General features: G+C 32.1%; 1 protein-coding gene across 1 annotated transcript; it reads right to left on the minus strand.

Annotated features, from left to right (window-relative positions):
• Window positions 1-12549, minus strand: LOC148619192 (uncharacterized). The gene is made up of 16 exons (XM_088578828.1): window positions 12444-12549; window positions 9077-9205; window positions 8339-8540; window positions 7741-7906; window positions 7265-7468; window positions 6691-6958; window positions 5202-5275; window positions 4867-4986; window positions 4104-4269; window positions 3778-3935; window positions 3076-3286; window positions 2653-2857; window positions 2094-2376; window positions 1695-1843; window positions 1316-1520; window positions 1-869 (listed from the first exon to the last, which is right to left on the minus strand). Exons 2-16 carry the CDS (start codon window positions 9198-9200, stop codon window positions 618-620), a joined length of 2787 nt encoding a protein of 928 aa, XP_088434954.1. The 5' UTR covers window positions 9201-9205; window positions 12444-12549; the 3' UTR covers window positions 1-617.
• Between the last annotated feature and the right edge of the window lie 2728 nt (window positions 12550-15277).

The raw sequence follows: 15277 nt of genomic DNA on the forward strand, positions 1-15277 counted from the left end.
TAGTGATAGTCATAGTTTTATTACATGAAACAAATCAATAATAGTAAAAATAAATTCAATGTAAATAGATTGCTTCTTAAAAGGTTTTCTTCATCTCTGGATGGAATAAGCTTTAAGTGATTACAAAAGATGCACAAAAAATGTATAGTAAGAAACTTTGAGAAGACCATGGTCAGAACAATGTGCTAATATACTTTGTCAATCTATAAAAAATTGTCAAAGCAACTAGACTTTGTTTATAAATAAGCTGAATAGCAGGTTTCAACTTTCTAGTGAACTGATCATGAAAATTTTCACCTTTCACATCATAAGTAAAAATGAATTCCACATAAAAGTTTCTTTATATACAATACTAGTAAAACACAAAATCATAACTTAAAATTTGAATATCCCCTGCAAGTAACATTCACTGTATCATTGGAAAGTCCATCATCATCTATTATTTTCTTATCATTTTACATTTCACTTAAGAATTGTGTACCTTCACAGCAGTACATAACAAAATTTTATTACCATTATTCAATAAACAAACTTTAAGGTCAAATATATGTTACGTTCTGATTTCCTATTTAAACATATATCACAGTCATGTTGCTTTATTGTATTACTTCTGAAGTTTATGGTTTTCGCCATTCAAATTTGGCTAATGCATAAATCATCTCACAGAATGCAATGTAATTCACATCGTCCTTTCCTCCAATTTTAACATCAAATTTGTGCCAGAGCAGTTTAAATTCTTGTTCATTCACAAGACTGGCTAATTCCAATTCACTAAGGACCCTGCGGAACTGTGACCTTGACACAGTGCCATTGTGAACCCTGTCATAGTCTTCGAACAAGGGATATAATTGCATCCTGTGTTTTCTTACCTACAAATATATAAGTGGAAAATGCTAAATGCAGTATTGCAATATAGTACCTAACATTAATAGAAATAGTGAATTAAAAGCATGAACACAATTCAACCAAATACCTTTTTTCTTAAGTCATTATTGTTTACGAATGATAAAAAAAGTAAAAAATAACAACATTTAAAAGGTAGAAATGAAACTAAATACAAATAAAACACAAATAAATTTCTTTTCTAATCTGTTGAAATCTTAAATGAAGAAATTTGGTGTATATCTATCTAATAAATTACCACAATTTATTTAACTTGAAGTAATAACAATTACGAATAGACAAAGAAAAAACACAAAACTATTATTCACTAATATTATTCTTGTGTATCATTCAGAAAAAAAGTATTAATAGCATATTCTAATAAATGTAAAACCAATTTACAATTTGTTTCATTTTTTTATGCAATGCTCACCTTTTCAGCAATACTATCCATACACCTGCTAAACTGTGATTCAGCCTCTGGCTCTAGTTTGTTAAGTTCCCATTCCTCTGGAGGTTTAAACTGAATCACCTCCTGTAATGGAGCTTTCTCAAGTTCCTTAAAGGTAAATATACTCTCCACATCATCTGAGAATTTCACATAGTCTACATAATCTGGATAGCCAGGTGACAGGTATCTAAAAAAGGAAAACAACATTTTTAACCTTACGTAATGATATATTCACCAGCAAATCAAATTATCATTTCAAGTTATATATTATTCACCTATTAAAAATTTTAGTAATGTTAATCTCTAGCCCCTTACCCTACTTACTTTATAATGTTTTCATCTAATATTTATAGTTACTTACTTATCTTCCAGAATGCTGATTTCTGATTCTTTTAGTTCAAATCTACACAGGTCAAGAGCACGACGGAATGATGTTTTCAACACTCTCCCAGACCTTAGTTTATCATAGTCTCTCATAAACTCCAGGACCCTAAATCTCTCTTTACTAACCTATTGAGAAAATAAAACACTTCAGCATTTAAATGAATTCTTCACTCAAAATACTGGTGCAAACAACATTTTTCGTAAATGAAATAGAGCACAATAATTTGAATCAAAATATAGAATTAAATAACTGTTTTTTTTTTTAAATTTTTTGTTATTTTTAATGTCGTTTATTCAATCTTCTTGCACAGTGTTAATGAAACCCTATATAGTAATAATAAAGATGCATATGACCAGAGAAAATGATAAGTAATACCTTTGTTTTAATTTTCATCATGACACCTTCAAAGTCCCCAGCCACATTCAATTCAGGTAGTGTTTTCTTAGTATTTGTAAGTCTGAGCTCTTCCAAACGTTTCTCATACATAAACTGTGGTGGTTCTTTAGGTTCAAGTTCCTGTAGGAACTGTAAGTAGTTAAATCCTACATCATTACAGAACTTAGCCTCCAATGCAGCCATCTCTGGTTCTGTAGCATTGAGTTCTAGTATTGTTAAGCATTGTCTGAACTGGGACCTAGTTACATGACCATTGTTGTGCCTACAATTTAATCATGCTGTTTGTTTACATGATCATAATGAAATCATTATCAAAATATATCTTCCAATGGCATAAATATAGACTTATGTGTGTTATCCTGTGGTCATCATTTCATATAACTGACCAAAAATCAAAGGTTTAGACTAAACTAAAGACTTACAATAGGGTTTACATAAATAAATTTTAAAAACATTTTACTGCAAGGTTAATTTAATATCAGTTTATTAAAAAAGATGTAATATGAAGTACAAAAATATACAGATAAAAAGTACATACTTATCAAAATCTTGGAACACTGGTTTGGTTAATACTCTTCTCTGATTAGTTCTTTGTCTGAGACGATCCATGGTTGCGTCAAATATACTTCTATGATCTTCGGAGCTTTGATTCCAGTCTACTGTGCCAGGTTTTGGTACTCGGAATATCTCTTGTGGTGGTACATTGTAATTAGGATCCTTCTCTAAACATGGCTGTGTAAATACTGAAATCAGAAGATAAGTGTTTTTAAAAAATATGTAACCAGGATTAATTGAATGAAACTTTAATCTAGAACAAACAAATATTTTTGAGTTGTGTCCCCTAGAAAATTTGTAAGAAATCCAAAGGAGTCCATTCATTATCTAAAAAGTAAGATTGCAACCAAAAGTCTGATAAAGAAACATATTTCCTAACAGTTAACTTAAATATTCATATAACTACCTGTTTCAATATCTTGTAAAAATCTAGTCCACAACACTTGGTCCTCTTTGGCAGGGTTTTGATAAGCATCAATAAGGATTTTGAAATGACCATCAGTCAAATCATGAGTTCCAAGCTTACTCATGCCTAACTGTGCAAGACCACGTCGGAACTGGGCTTTGCTGATTGAACCACTTCTTAATGGGTCATAATCTTGGAAATATTCTATCACCTGCAATGTACAATATAATGATCATTTTTTTTTAAATTGATTACATATTGTACATGACATAACTGAGAAAAAATATAGTTCATTAATCAATACCGGAATAATTTTTAGTGCATATGAATCTACATTTTCAACAAGAAAATATCATTGCTTTTGTTGGATGGAATTCTTATTTCAAACTATATTTCTAGTGCCAATTCCAGATACAAAAGTATTAACCATTGATATAGTGTTTAACATTTCATAATACATCAACCGCAGTTTTGAAGTTAAAACACAAAATATCACATGGAGTCTGATACAGAGAGATGTGGTGTTCTGTCCTGACTTTCAAAACTGATGTTATTCTAATCATTGGTGATGTCACAATGAATTTAAAGTAATGTTGTTATGGAAACAGTCAATATTTTGTATAATCATGGCAGTAGCCTGAGTTAAAAAATATCAGTCAGTAAGAACAATAAAAAAATTATACAGTTATTGATAAAACTTACTCTCAGCCTGTTAGTCAGCACTATGTGTCTGATTCTGGCCATCAAATCTTCAAAACTGACATTACTGACACTATCCTGTAAAGTTTTCTCTGGGGCATTGGTGTTTGTGCGGCCTTTCTCTGATATATCAGCATCCTCCAATGTGTGACCAACAAATTCTAAAAGCATGTAAAAAACAAAGATTTTTACTCTACTCTAAAATGCAACTGCAAAAATATCATATAAAATGTACACAAAAAAAAATCAGATTAAAAGCATTCAAAATTACACATTAAGTTAATGTTATTGAATGAAGTAATTCAAATACAACAAGTTTCATCACCAACCTTTATCAACAGTCTGTACAAAGGCAGGATAATTGACATCCCCACTGGCAGGATCTTCAAACTTCTTACAAAGTAACTTCATATCTTCTGCTGTCACATTTAGACTGAGGAAGTGTAAGATTCTACTAAACTGTAATGGTGTCACAACTCTTGTATAGGCTTTACCCTGAAATCAAAGTATTGTTGATGATGTATAAGTTTTTTTCCAAACACAACATAAATTTTCTTATTTTCTTTTGCATTAATTTTAACTTGCTGTTTTTAGTTATCAATTCTGTTACTACGTTAAAAATAATACTATTTCAAGTACCAGTCATTATGGTACCATTTTGTTATTTTGGTCAAGCCCTGGTAGAATACTGCTTGAAAAATTGTTCCAGTTAAAAAATCTTTGCAGTTTGCTATGTTATAAAAGCCAATTTTGGTTGGAATAGGAAATCAAGGGAACCAGGATTCAAGCAATTATCAAAAAGAACATAATCCTGGGATAACGACTAAACCAAGAAAATAGACACACACGACAAAGAAAATATAATAACCAAAATAATATGCACATTAAAAATCAGAAGTAAATGAGCAACTGAGACTACACTAAAAACTGGGAGCATGGAATTCTAGAATATTCTTAGACTTACATTTAGCATCATTTTTTCATCATTCATTCACAATGTCACTTACCTCAACATCTTACAAATATATCAAAAATTGATCTCAAGTAGGTATCATACATACTCCTGGAACATTATTTTTGTGTAATACTCACTCTGTCATAATCTTTGAAGTAAGGATACATCATAAGTCTTCTCCTTCTGACCTGTTCAGATATCTCTGACAAAACTACAGCTATCCTGCCTTCTTCTGTATCAGTCAGGGGCTTTAATGTCTGATCAAAACAAAACAAAGAAGATAAATATCAAATTTTCATATACTAAGACATTGGATATCAACACATCAATCAAAATATGACAGTATATAAGACAAAACCTTGATTAAAAGTCGGGAATATAACTGGCAGAGTACTTTAGCAAAAACCATTCTAAAGACATTGAACATTGATAAATAAAAATTGTCTTTAACAAGATGTTCTTACTGTCCTACCCTAGCTAATGCTCCTCTGGGTGGCCTGACAACATCTTGTAATGGCTTCTTATCCAAATTTGGGATATTAAATGCTGAAAAAATAAAAACATATTCTTTATCACCAATTGTTAACAATAAAATGCAGACAAATACAGTGAAACTTCTCCAAACCGGCCACCACTGGGACAAGAAAAAATGGCCGGTTTTGTGAAAAATAGCAATGCATTCTAAGAGCTGTTTCCATTAATGTTCTATAACCCTACACATTGCCAGTTTGTTGGTCGAGACATGTATAATGCCAATGAAAAACTTTTGTCCTTTTATTACATTTCAAAGCTTGCATTATTTGTAAATGATTTGATTTTACAAACGGTACTGCCGACAAAATAATGTTCACGGTTTTGAAAGAATGTGTATAAAAGATTAAAGGGCTATTGATGGTAATTAATTATTTGTATTGTTTCCGTAAATTACATATCAACAGAGTCTAATCATTTCACCCCTATGTTGTTTTGGCTTGGGTACAGGTCACATTAATTGACAGTTAAAAGATCGAACTAAGAAATGACCCCGGTTGCCTGATGTGTGTACACACCAATTAACAGCCAACCAGTGACAAAATGTAATGTCTGGATTAAATTTGTTGTTTAAACTACTGTCCCCTTCAATTATCATCTGTCCACTGATGAAATGCAAACTGGTCAGTGAATGAATGATTAATTACATAATCATTTACAGTTTTGTTGGCACATTTATAATAGGTGAAAAATAACCGAGTGGCCAGAATTGAGAGGTTGGTTTTTTTTAAAATATGTAACTAAAACTGTGAAAAACCGGCCGAATTATGGTTTTAAGGGGTGGCCGGTCTATAGAAGACAAAACACACAGGTTTTGAGGTATATCGGCCAGGACATCTGAAAACAGCTGGTTTGAAGGGAAGACCAGTTTTCTGAGAGTCCGGTTTGGGGAAGTTTCACTGTATACACATATTTTATTTACCTTTTAGAATAAAATTATTCTTCAGAAAACATTTATCCAGTGTGGAAGATGAGAATCTGACTCTTAACCAACATATTTTATATTTCCTCGAGTTTAAACTTTGGAGAAATGTGACATAACCAAACTGTCAAAATTTCAACTTACAAAAAAGGATTCAATCATACTAAAATATATTAAATCACTGTATAATAATTAGATGGAAAAAAAATTTTATTTGACTTAATGAGGTTTAATGCATGGACAATGGAAGGTATGGAGAGTGCATATAATGACAGACATAATATTTCAAAGTATTAATGAAATTACCCTTTCATTGTATAGCAAATCCTTATAATATCTGAAATTTGATGTAAAAATTCCAAATGATATTGCCTCTGTAAATTCATATCAGAGAATTAGATGCACTCAATCTTTTGATACCAGATATTTTTTTGTGAATTATTTTGTCTTTGCCTCTATATAACAAACCCCAATCTCCAATTAAAATGTTTTTTTTATCAGTATTTACCATTTTCCATCATATCACAAAATTCTTTATATTGGACACGTCCATCTGGTTTTCTATAGTATTCAACAACCTTCTGAATTTCAGGTCTAGATAACTGAGCTTCCTTGCCAACTGCCAGAGCAAGACCACATACAAACTGATTCTCAGTAATGATCCCACTTCTTAGTTTGTCATGATCTTTGAAAAATTCAATTGTCCTAATACCATTTTTGTAGACGGCTACTCTTATTTTGTCAAATATCTGGTTAAGGGTTGGATCAGCAGTTGGCTGTAAGATATTAATGCCATTGTGAATTATTATATCACTAAAAAACTCTTCAGTACTGTTGGTATTTTATTAAAAATCAAATAATGTTTTAGGGCTAATTTTTATTATAGTGTCATAAATGATTATTTTAATATTGTAAAATTTAAGTTCTAAATATTTTGCATTATTCATTTGCACCTTGATAAAACTGAAATAAAAAAAACCAGACAAGTTACACTTGTATGTTTTCTCTCTTTCTCCTATACATTTATATGTATCCTCTTCTTTGGTCATAAAAAAAATCTGCATACTTCAAGTTTCTCTAACCTGTAAGGGGACATAATCCACTGGTCTTTCAAAAGTTGGAGTAAGCTGTTTTTGTTTTGCAATTTGTTCACTTATGGCAACTATATCATGATGAAGGTTTAGATAATTAAGGAGTCCTGGTTTGTTTGGGTCCTTGTACTTGTTTACTAATAGTGCTATTTCTCCTTCATGGACATCTGGTGGTCCAGGGAAGCTTCTGTAAAACTGTAAATAGAAGATACAAAAAAAACAAAATTAACAAGACCTTAGACAGACAGGTACCCTTTATCATATCACCTCCCTTCTCCCCACTTTTACACAATTTTTTTATAAAGGCAAGCATTCTAATAATGTAATAATAGTGTAACAAATTCTTTTTTGTTTTGAGACTCTTATACTGCTGAGAGACCATCCTATAGATTTCCTAACTATTGAATATGACAACACAATGACAACTATTTGAATACATATACATATATTATCTAAAATATTCCTACCTGACTTTCAGTGACCACACCCATGTGATGTCTATCAAAATCTTCATAACAGGTACGCAAGTTAATTCCATGGTATTGATAGAACTGCTGCATTCGACTTAAAATGCTCAAAACTTGATCTTCCTGTGACGCACTTAATGGTCTGACAGATCTAATTGTTCCAAGACTAAAATGAAATAATTAAAACCAAATTGTCTGTGGCCAAATTTTGTCTTCATAAAGTATGGATTTATCTTATGCTATACTTGCACATTTGTGTTGTTTTTTTTTTTCTACTAACAAAAACAGTGCTTAAAACTGTGATCTAACAAAAGAATGTTTCACTAACTAAAGTAGATAAAAAGCCCATTTGGCATGTATGTCACTTCATAAGAGTTATCACTAATGCATAATGGTTAAAATCACATTATCTGAAATTGTCAGCAGGATAACCAAGCTTCATATCTTACTGGTTTCATTTTGTCAAAAGATATTTTATGTTAAACCTGCGATGCACCAATTTATCTCTATTCAAAACAGGTACATGTATTAAATATCTCAATGTTAAATAGATATATAATTACATCTGAATAGTCATATTAAAAAAAAAACAACTTACAACTCAGGTGCTCCTTTTCTCTGTGTTGCTGGATCCTTTGTTAAATCTTTTGGGTTGAAGTTTCTGTCAATTTCTTCACAAAAAGCCTTATAATTCAACCTTCCATTTTTCAATAGATCATACTTTTGTTGAAGAATTGCTTCCTGTTCTTCATCTAACTTTAAACCTAATGTTTGCCACAAGCATCTAAAGAACTGTTGAGCTGCAAATACAAAATTTAAGAATTATTCAGTTTAGTATAACTTTCAATGTGAATAATCATGAGTCGTTTTTTTTTCCTTTTGTGAATGAATTTGTCATTATTCTTTAAAGTGTTGTTGTTTGCTTTCTAAACGCGACTGACTCAAAATCTTTCTGTCAAAAGACAATGATAAGTGGCATATACTGGAATTGACATATGTGGTTTAAACAAGTAATGTTTGAACTTTTAATGCAGAAGCTCATCATATGATATAGGAAGTCTGGTATATTCGCATTGATGAAGACATCAGTGATATGAAAACATAGCAGTGTATTATCTACAAATTCTAATGTTGTTTGAGTACAAATACTTGAAATAATCCCTAATAGGCATAGCCTGAAATCATATTACTTATACATCACACGATAATAATATTTTTTTATTCAATTTCACTATACAAATGTACCTATTGGTTGGTGTTTGTATATTAATGATTGTCAAATGACTTTGACAAATATTTTCTACAATTTGGAATCAAAAACAGCTTTTTATAATACCTGTTATGAACCCTGATCTTAGTTTATCAAAATCTTGAAAAAATTCTGTAACCCGGATTCTTTTTGTTTGAGCAAGGGTCCTTATATCGCTTTCCAAGTGCTGACAGGCCACTGCAGCTGCCATTTTATCTGCAACAGAAAAATAATGTAAGTTAGAGACTCAATGCTATAACCAAGGATTTTTAAATAATATTTTTTAGCAAAGACACAATTTTCCACTGGAAATTATACAAAAAATTCTATCAGAACTTGATCTTAAATGTGTCTGCAACTGTTCCGTTTCAATAGTTACAAAAGTTTCATTCAATTCTTGTCTTGTACAATTTCACATGTAAACTGTATAAAATTTCAACTCAACATGGTTTATCATAAAAAATGCTTGAAACTTAAATAAAAGAAAAAAAGAGATTTCTGTATCAAATACAGCAAAATGAATCCAGAATCCCACATGAAGGTCTGGCATGCAAAATTCCATAAGAAGCAGTGTGAAAAGTGGTACTCCTGATATTGAAAAAAAAAATCAAAATTTTGTCCTCAAACAGGTTACACCTGCCTCATATTATTGCAACCAGATTGAAAAGTAACAATATTTGTACGTAATTCAAAATACCCAGTTTTTTATTCATTAATTACCAGTCTTAATTGTTCAAATTTAATGAGACTAATTTCTCACTTATGTGCCCATATTTGATCTGACATGTTTACAAATTTACACACCTTACTAAAGGATTTCTGTGAATAAGAACAATATGGACATCTATATGAAGACTTCAAATGTCTCTTACAAAATATATATTCAAACTTAACCATCTAGTTAAATTGATTTGCTAGAATAATTTATGTGAATACACTTCCCTTAGATTTATGTTGGTACCTACGCTACATAACGTCTTTACACATAAGTTAGATTCACACTTATTGATATTTTATTTTCCTGTTGTTTTGAAACTGAACCCTCCTTCATTTGAAAGATTACTTTGGTCTCAAAGTAAAATAACATTGAATTCTTTCAAAATTGACCTTGACCTATTACCATGCTACATGTACATAGGAAATTTTATATCATTTTGAATAAATAGAATATTTATGAAACAGTAAGTGGACTGTGGTGAGACATGGACACCATAGACTTGATGTATATTTATTCATTTGATAAGAAAAAAAAAACATTGAAAAACATATTATACAGTGTTTATCAGCAACACTGTTTGGTAAGGAGCCAACATGAGGGTTTTTCAACCTTTATTGTTTTAACTTTTATCAAGCAACATTGCACTGAAATGTAATGCATTACATAACAATTACTTTGTAAATACACATTATTTTTATCAAAAATATGAATAAAACATTTTATAGAACACAGGTCAGAGGCTGATGGGATGGCTAATTATTTAATTGCTGAACTAGCCAATGTAGATAATCTCACTGCATTTGATTTTGAATATTCAAACATCTTCACACCGTTCTGATAAATAAACATCAACATGATGTACACCTGACTGATGTCAGTGCTCTTAGTAGGGGTGCTTGGCCAGCAACCGGTAAAACCTTAGATTGAATTTTACACACCATGTCTTTTCACAGGGATTTAGCCAGGATTTTCAACCCATTAGTCACTTTTGCGTAAGACTAAATCTCAATACTGTTTTTTCTTTTCACGTCGCAAATTTATCAGCATGCATGTATATACATATACTTATAACAACTATATTATAAATAATAACATGTTTATTTCTATTTCAGCACTGGTATATAAATAACAGATAATTCATATTAATAAAAAATATATAACAACATACAGTTTCTACATTAGCAACTATTCATGAATAAAAAATGCCAAAAAAATACTTTGTTACTGTGTCATACGTATCATGTTTGTAAAAATCTAAAAATTATATACATCAGCTACTATTGTTGGCATGTGTCTAAGAATGTAAAGCACTGTTTACTTGATCAGTAATGCATAAACCTCCTGTCCTTAGCCATGCACCACAAAGTGAAAGCCCTCTTTGAATCAAAGGAACCCATATCAGAAGGAAATATCTTTGACCACTCTGGTTTAAATTTTGACTTTAATAGTCGATCACTGCGACTCTTTCAGTTTTTATAGTAGTTGACTTATTTTTAGACTCTTGACCTTTAGGTACGTTCTCATGTGACGACAAACTAAAATAGTTCGCAATGGTGGACATAGTTGCGATTCAAACTGTGATTGAAAAATCCAAACATCTTTCCATTTTAAATACATACGATGACACTTTGAGTACTTTGAGAACGTGTCACAGCGCTCAACAAACAAATCATTACCGTTAATTAATTTGTTTGTCGGGATAATTAACTTCAACCAGGTGATCAAGCAAGGTGTGATCAAAGGTGATGCAATCAAAACGTTGGTCATGATTGTTTATTGTAAAACCCTAATTCGCTTGGGAAAGGTAATAAAGTTGTCAATTATGGGGTCATGGGAACATCAGAGGCTTTTTTACCAATATTTTTTTAGGGGGAGTGAAATATCAAGTGACGAATCGTGCACGAGAAAAATTTGCCACTTTCGAAAATCATTCGTCAATGGCGAAAATGGCGAGTGCTAGCTAAATCACTGCTTTTCATATATAGATTTTATGTTTAATAACGCAGTTCATTCATATAAGTAATCCCTTTTGGGATTCAGTGTCTGGAGCTGTTTTCTGATTTGGTCATTAATAAGTGATGACTTAAATATTACCTGTAATAAACTAAAATGACACTGATTAATGATAGGATTTTAGTTTTTCACACCTTTTATTACCTAAGCTGACAAAATGGCTGACAATTTCGAGTTAGTGAGGGTTATTGATCTCTAAGATTCATTACCAAATGGACTGACTAGTCAGTTCGAGTGTTCTAGAAATCCCAGATTATTCATATTGATTATATAGGAGAAAATTTTGGTACATTGAATTGTGTTCGAGAAATCACGGGGGTTTGAGCCATCCGAGTTTGACCAAGCAAAGTTCGACTGTATACTGTAACTTTAGTCTTGAACATACTTGTATAATGTAAACGGGGAAAACTTCATAAGTATATTTTACTTGTGACAAGTTGTGTCTCATCCATATTATATGTTCACGCATATAAAATGTGTTAAAACTAAAAGTAGCAGAGCTGTTGGAATACTGCACTGATGACTGATTCAGCAGTTAAGTCAGTGGACTTATGAAGTTGTGTCATTGACAGTGTACGAAGCCGAAGGCGAAGCTAAGAAGTAAGATGAACTTGCAATTGCATACGTAAGATTTCCTAGTGTTTTAAATAGAAGTACACTAAATGCAATGGTAAAATATTGTTTAACGCTGTGTGTAAATGGCTAAAAACATATAATATTTACCATTTATCTGCAGCTAATGTTGTTATCTTTCAGGAGTTTCAGACATTTATTTCTAATCAGGCACACGTTGCTTGGATACAGTAAACATGCGCAAGTACCGTTTCCTGTTGGTGTTAAAATATCACCGTTTACGGTTTGCTCGTGATTTTCATTCCGCTTTGCAATTCAATACATGATAAAAAGTCCTTTAACGTAAACCCGGGCAAATTAACTGGAAATAAATATCAAGATTTTGATGGACGTAGTTGAGGAAAATGCGTAAAAATGGGTATTTTTTTAATGGGAATAAGTATTCCAGACAATTTATAACTGTAAAACATCAATGAAGATATTTATTCTCACTCAGCAGACGCCTTGGAAGTAAACCCCCATCTATTTTTGACGATCGCCTGGTTAAGAAGACTTTGTAAGAACTTCATGACAATTCTGTAATCTTACCAGCAGACAAAACTCCTAACAACATCGTGTGTTTGTGCAAAAAGTATTATATTGACTACATACTAAGAAACAGTTCTTGTCAATTCACTTGGTAATCAATCATATTTACTCGAAGAGTAACAAAAATTGGGGGGAAAATCGTAGGAAAAGAAACCTGGTTACTCAAATAAAAGAAAGTCAATTAAAAACTGGAAAAACCTGTGAATAACAAAAAATGTTTTATTTGATAATAATGATAAAAAAAAATTGATAATTGAATTAGGTTGCAAATCATTTTGATGATTTTTTTCTCCACAGTAGCGGGCAATATAGGGGAAAATATGATGTACAACAAAAATCTTTGAAAAGGTTTACGAATTACAGCCTGCAGGTTTCTTTGATAGTATTTTTTATTATTATTTTTTTTGTGCATTTAGAAGGGGCCATGATTGTCGGACCACACTGCTCCGACTACTAGAAGCCCTTGACAAAAATCAGTATATTATCGCAGTTCTTATATGGATCTCTCGAAAGCATTTGTTTGCTTACCCTATGATATTCTTCGGGACAAATAAGCTGTTTATGCGTCTAAACAAAATCAGTTTCACTCCTTCGATCATATTTATCTAATCGAAAACAGCAGGTCAAAGTCAATGGTGCCCTGAGCAGTTGGGCTGACATCCTGATTCTACAGAGTTGTTCCCAAAGGCTCTATATTGGGTCATCTACTTTCAACGTATTCATAAATGACAGTTTATGTTAATTGTAAACACTTTATCCTTTTGTAGTCCGATTTTGATTCACTGATTTCAACCTTAGAAACACAGTAAAATGTTCTTATAGACTGATTCGAGAATTCATGTAAGATGCAAGCGAATCCTGATCAATTTCAAATTTTGGCTCTTAGTAAAAAAAACTTTTGACAGAAATCCTACCAATTATATTCAGAACTCGGCACTTACTTTTGAAGAAACTGTTAAACTTTTTGGCATTGAGATTGATCATCAATTAAATTTTGGTGTACATATGATTTGTAGGAAGGCATCACAGCAACTTCGTTTTGTGTACGGTAATTATGTTAGCTCGTATGAAAATCTCATAAATAAAGCGATGGGGTGCTTTCTTTACAGATCAGGAGGTTAAGGACTATGGGAATTGAAACTTACAAATTTGTATGTAAAATATCACCTGTTTGTCCGCAAAATTTAGTACATTTTAAAGATAAGATGTTGCAATATCCTGAACATACCAATAGTTCCGACTAGAAGGAATGGCAAGAAATCTTTCAAATTTGCCGCAGCAACATGGTGGCATGACCTCCCGGGACATCTCAGGACGCTGCTCAGTTTGCAAATATTTTTTATGTTTGGCTGTATTTTACGTTTTATGATATATATATATGATATATACAACGTCTCAGAATGTGACGACTCTATTCGCTACACTGCTCCATCAGATCAAATTGATACAGGGAAAATAACGTAAACTTATAACTGCATCGCAAATTTGACAGTTCTAACATCGTTGGGAATTTTTCAGACCCTTCTATAAGTTTACGTTATCTTCCCTGTATCAATTTGATCCGATGGAGCAGTGTAGCGAATTGAGTCGTCACATTCTGAGACGTTTGTATAACATTGATTTGTTGTGACATGCATCATTAATTTAATCCTTTATCCTACACAATAACACCTAGATAAACTGTCCTGTACTACCATGCATTGAGTACTAAGTTACAGCTCTAGACTTATCCTACGAGGAGGAATGACCCGGCCAGCGAAAGCTATATTTTATAGCCTAGCTGGCCGAGTGGTCTAGGGCGCTGGATTTAGTGCAGGCGGTGTTGCCATATATGTCACAGCTGTACGAGTTGAGTCCCGCGGAGGGAACGACCAAAAAAATGCATAGCAAATTTGACAGTTCTAACATCGTTTCTGGTGATGTTAAACATATTTAGACGTTTATTTAATTTATTGTTATGTTTCGCATCGATTTTAACGATCCATCACCCCGTAAGAGTGATTGTTGACTATTATTTAGACGATGAGATATATATATAATCTATATGCACGACTAACTTTGCATGCTTTCACCCGCGAAAAGTTGTAGTTTTACGGGTACTAACTTTTCACTATTATCCTTGGTCATACTGTCTTTGCATAAGGTCGCTGTACTATTACACGGCTGTTGTATTTTCAGTATTGAAAATAAAAGTATATGATCATCCTATCAAGACTTATAGCAGTTGTATGGCCATTTCGTCAATTCATCACTTGGTCTCAAATACACTGCGACACGTGAAACACCTTTATTTATATTTAAGGAGAACATACTTGTAGTTAGGCAGATCGAAACATACCTCTTGACTACCCATAGACAACCTCATAAAATCACTGCTTTTAAATTTGACCAGAAAC

Source organism: Perna viridis, chromosome 4 (genome assembly GCF_037379345.1).
Source record: "Perna viridis isolate PV_CMFRI_1.1 ecotype Kerala chromosome 4, ASM3737934v1, whole genome shotgun sequence".
Lineage (NCBI taxonomy): Eukaryota > Metazoa > Mollusca > Bivalvia > Mytilida > Mytilidae > Perna > Perna viridis.

Coding starts and splice junctions, on each gene's coding strand:
- LOC148619192 (XM_088578828.1), bottom strand. CDS start 9,200: ATGGCAGCTGCAGTGGCCTGTCAGCACTTGGAAAGCGATATAAGGACC. Junction 1,521..1,694: donor ATCAGCATTCTGGAAGATAA/GTAAGTAACTAT, acceptor TTCCTTTTTTAG/ATACCTGTCACCTGGCTATC. Junction 870..1,315: donor TGGATAGTATTGCTGAAAAG/GTGAGCATTGCA, acceptor ATATATTTGTAG/GTAAGAAAACACAGGATGCA.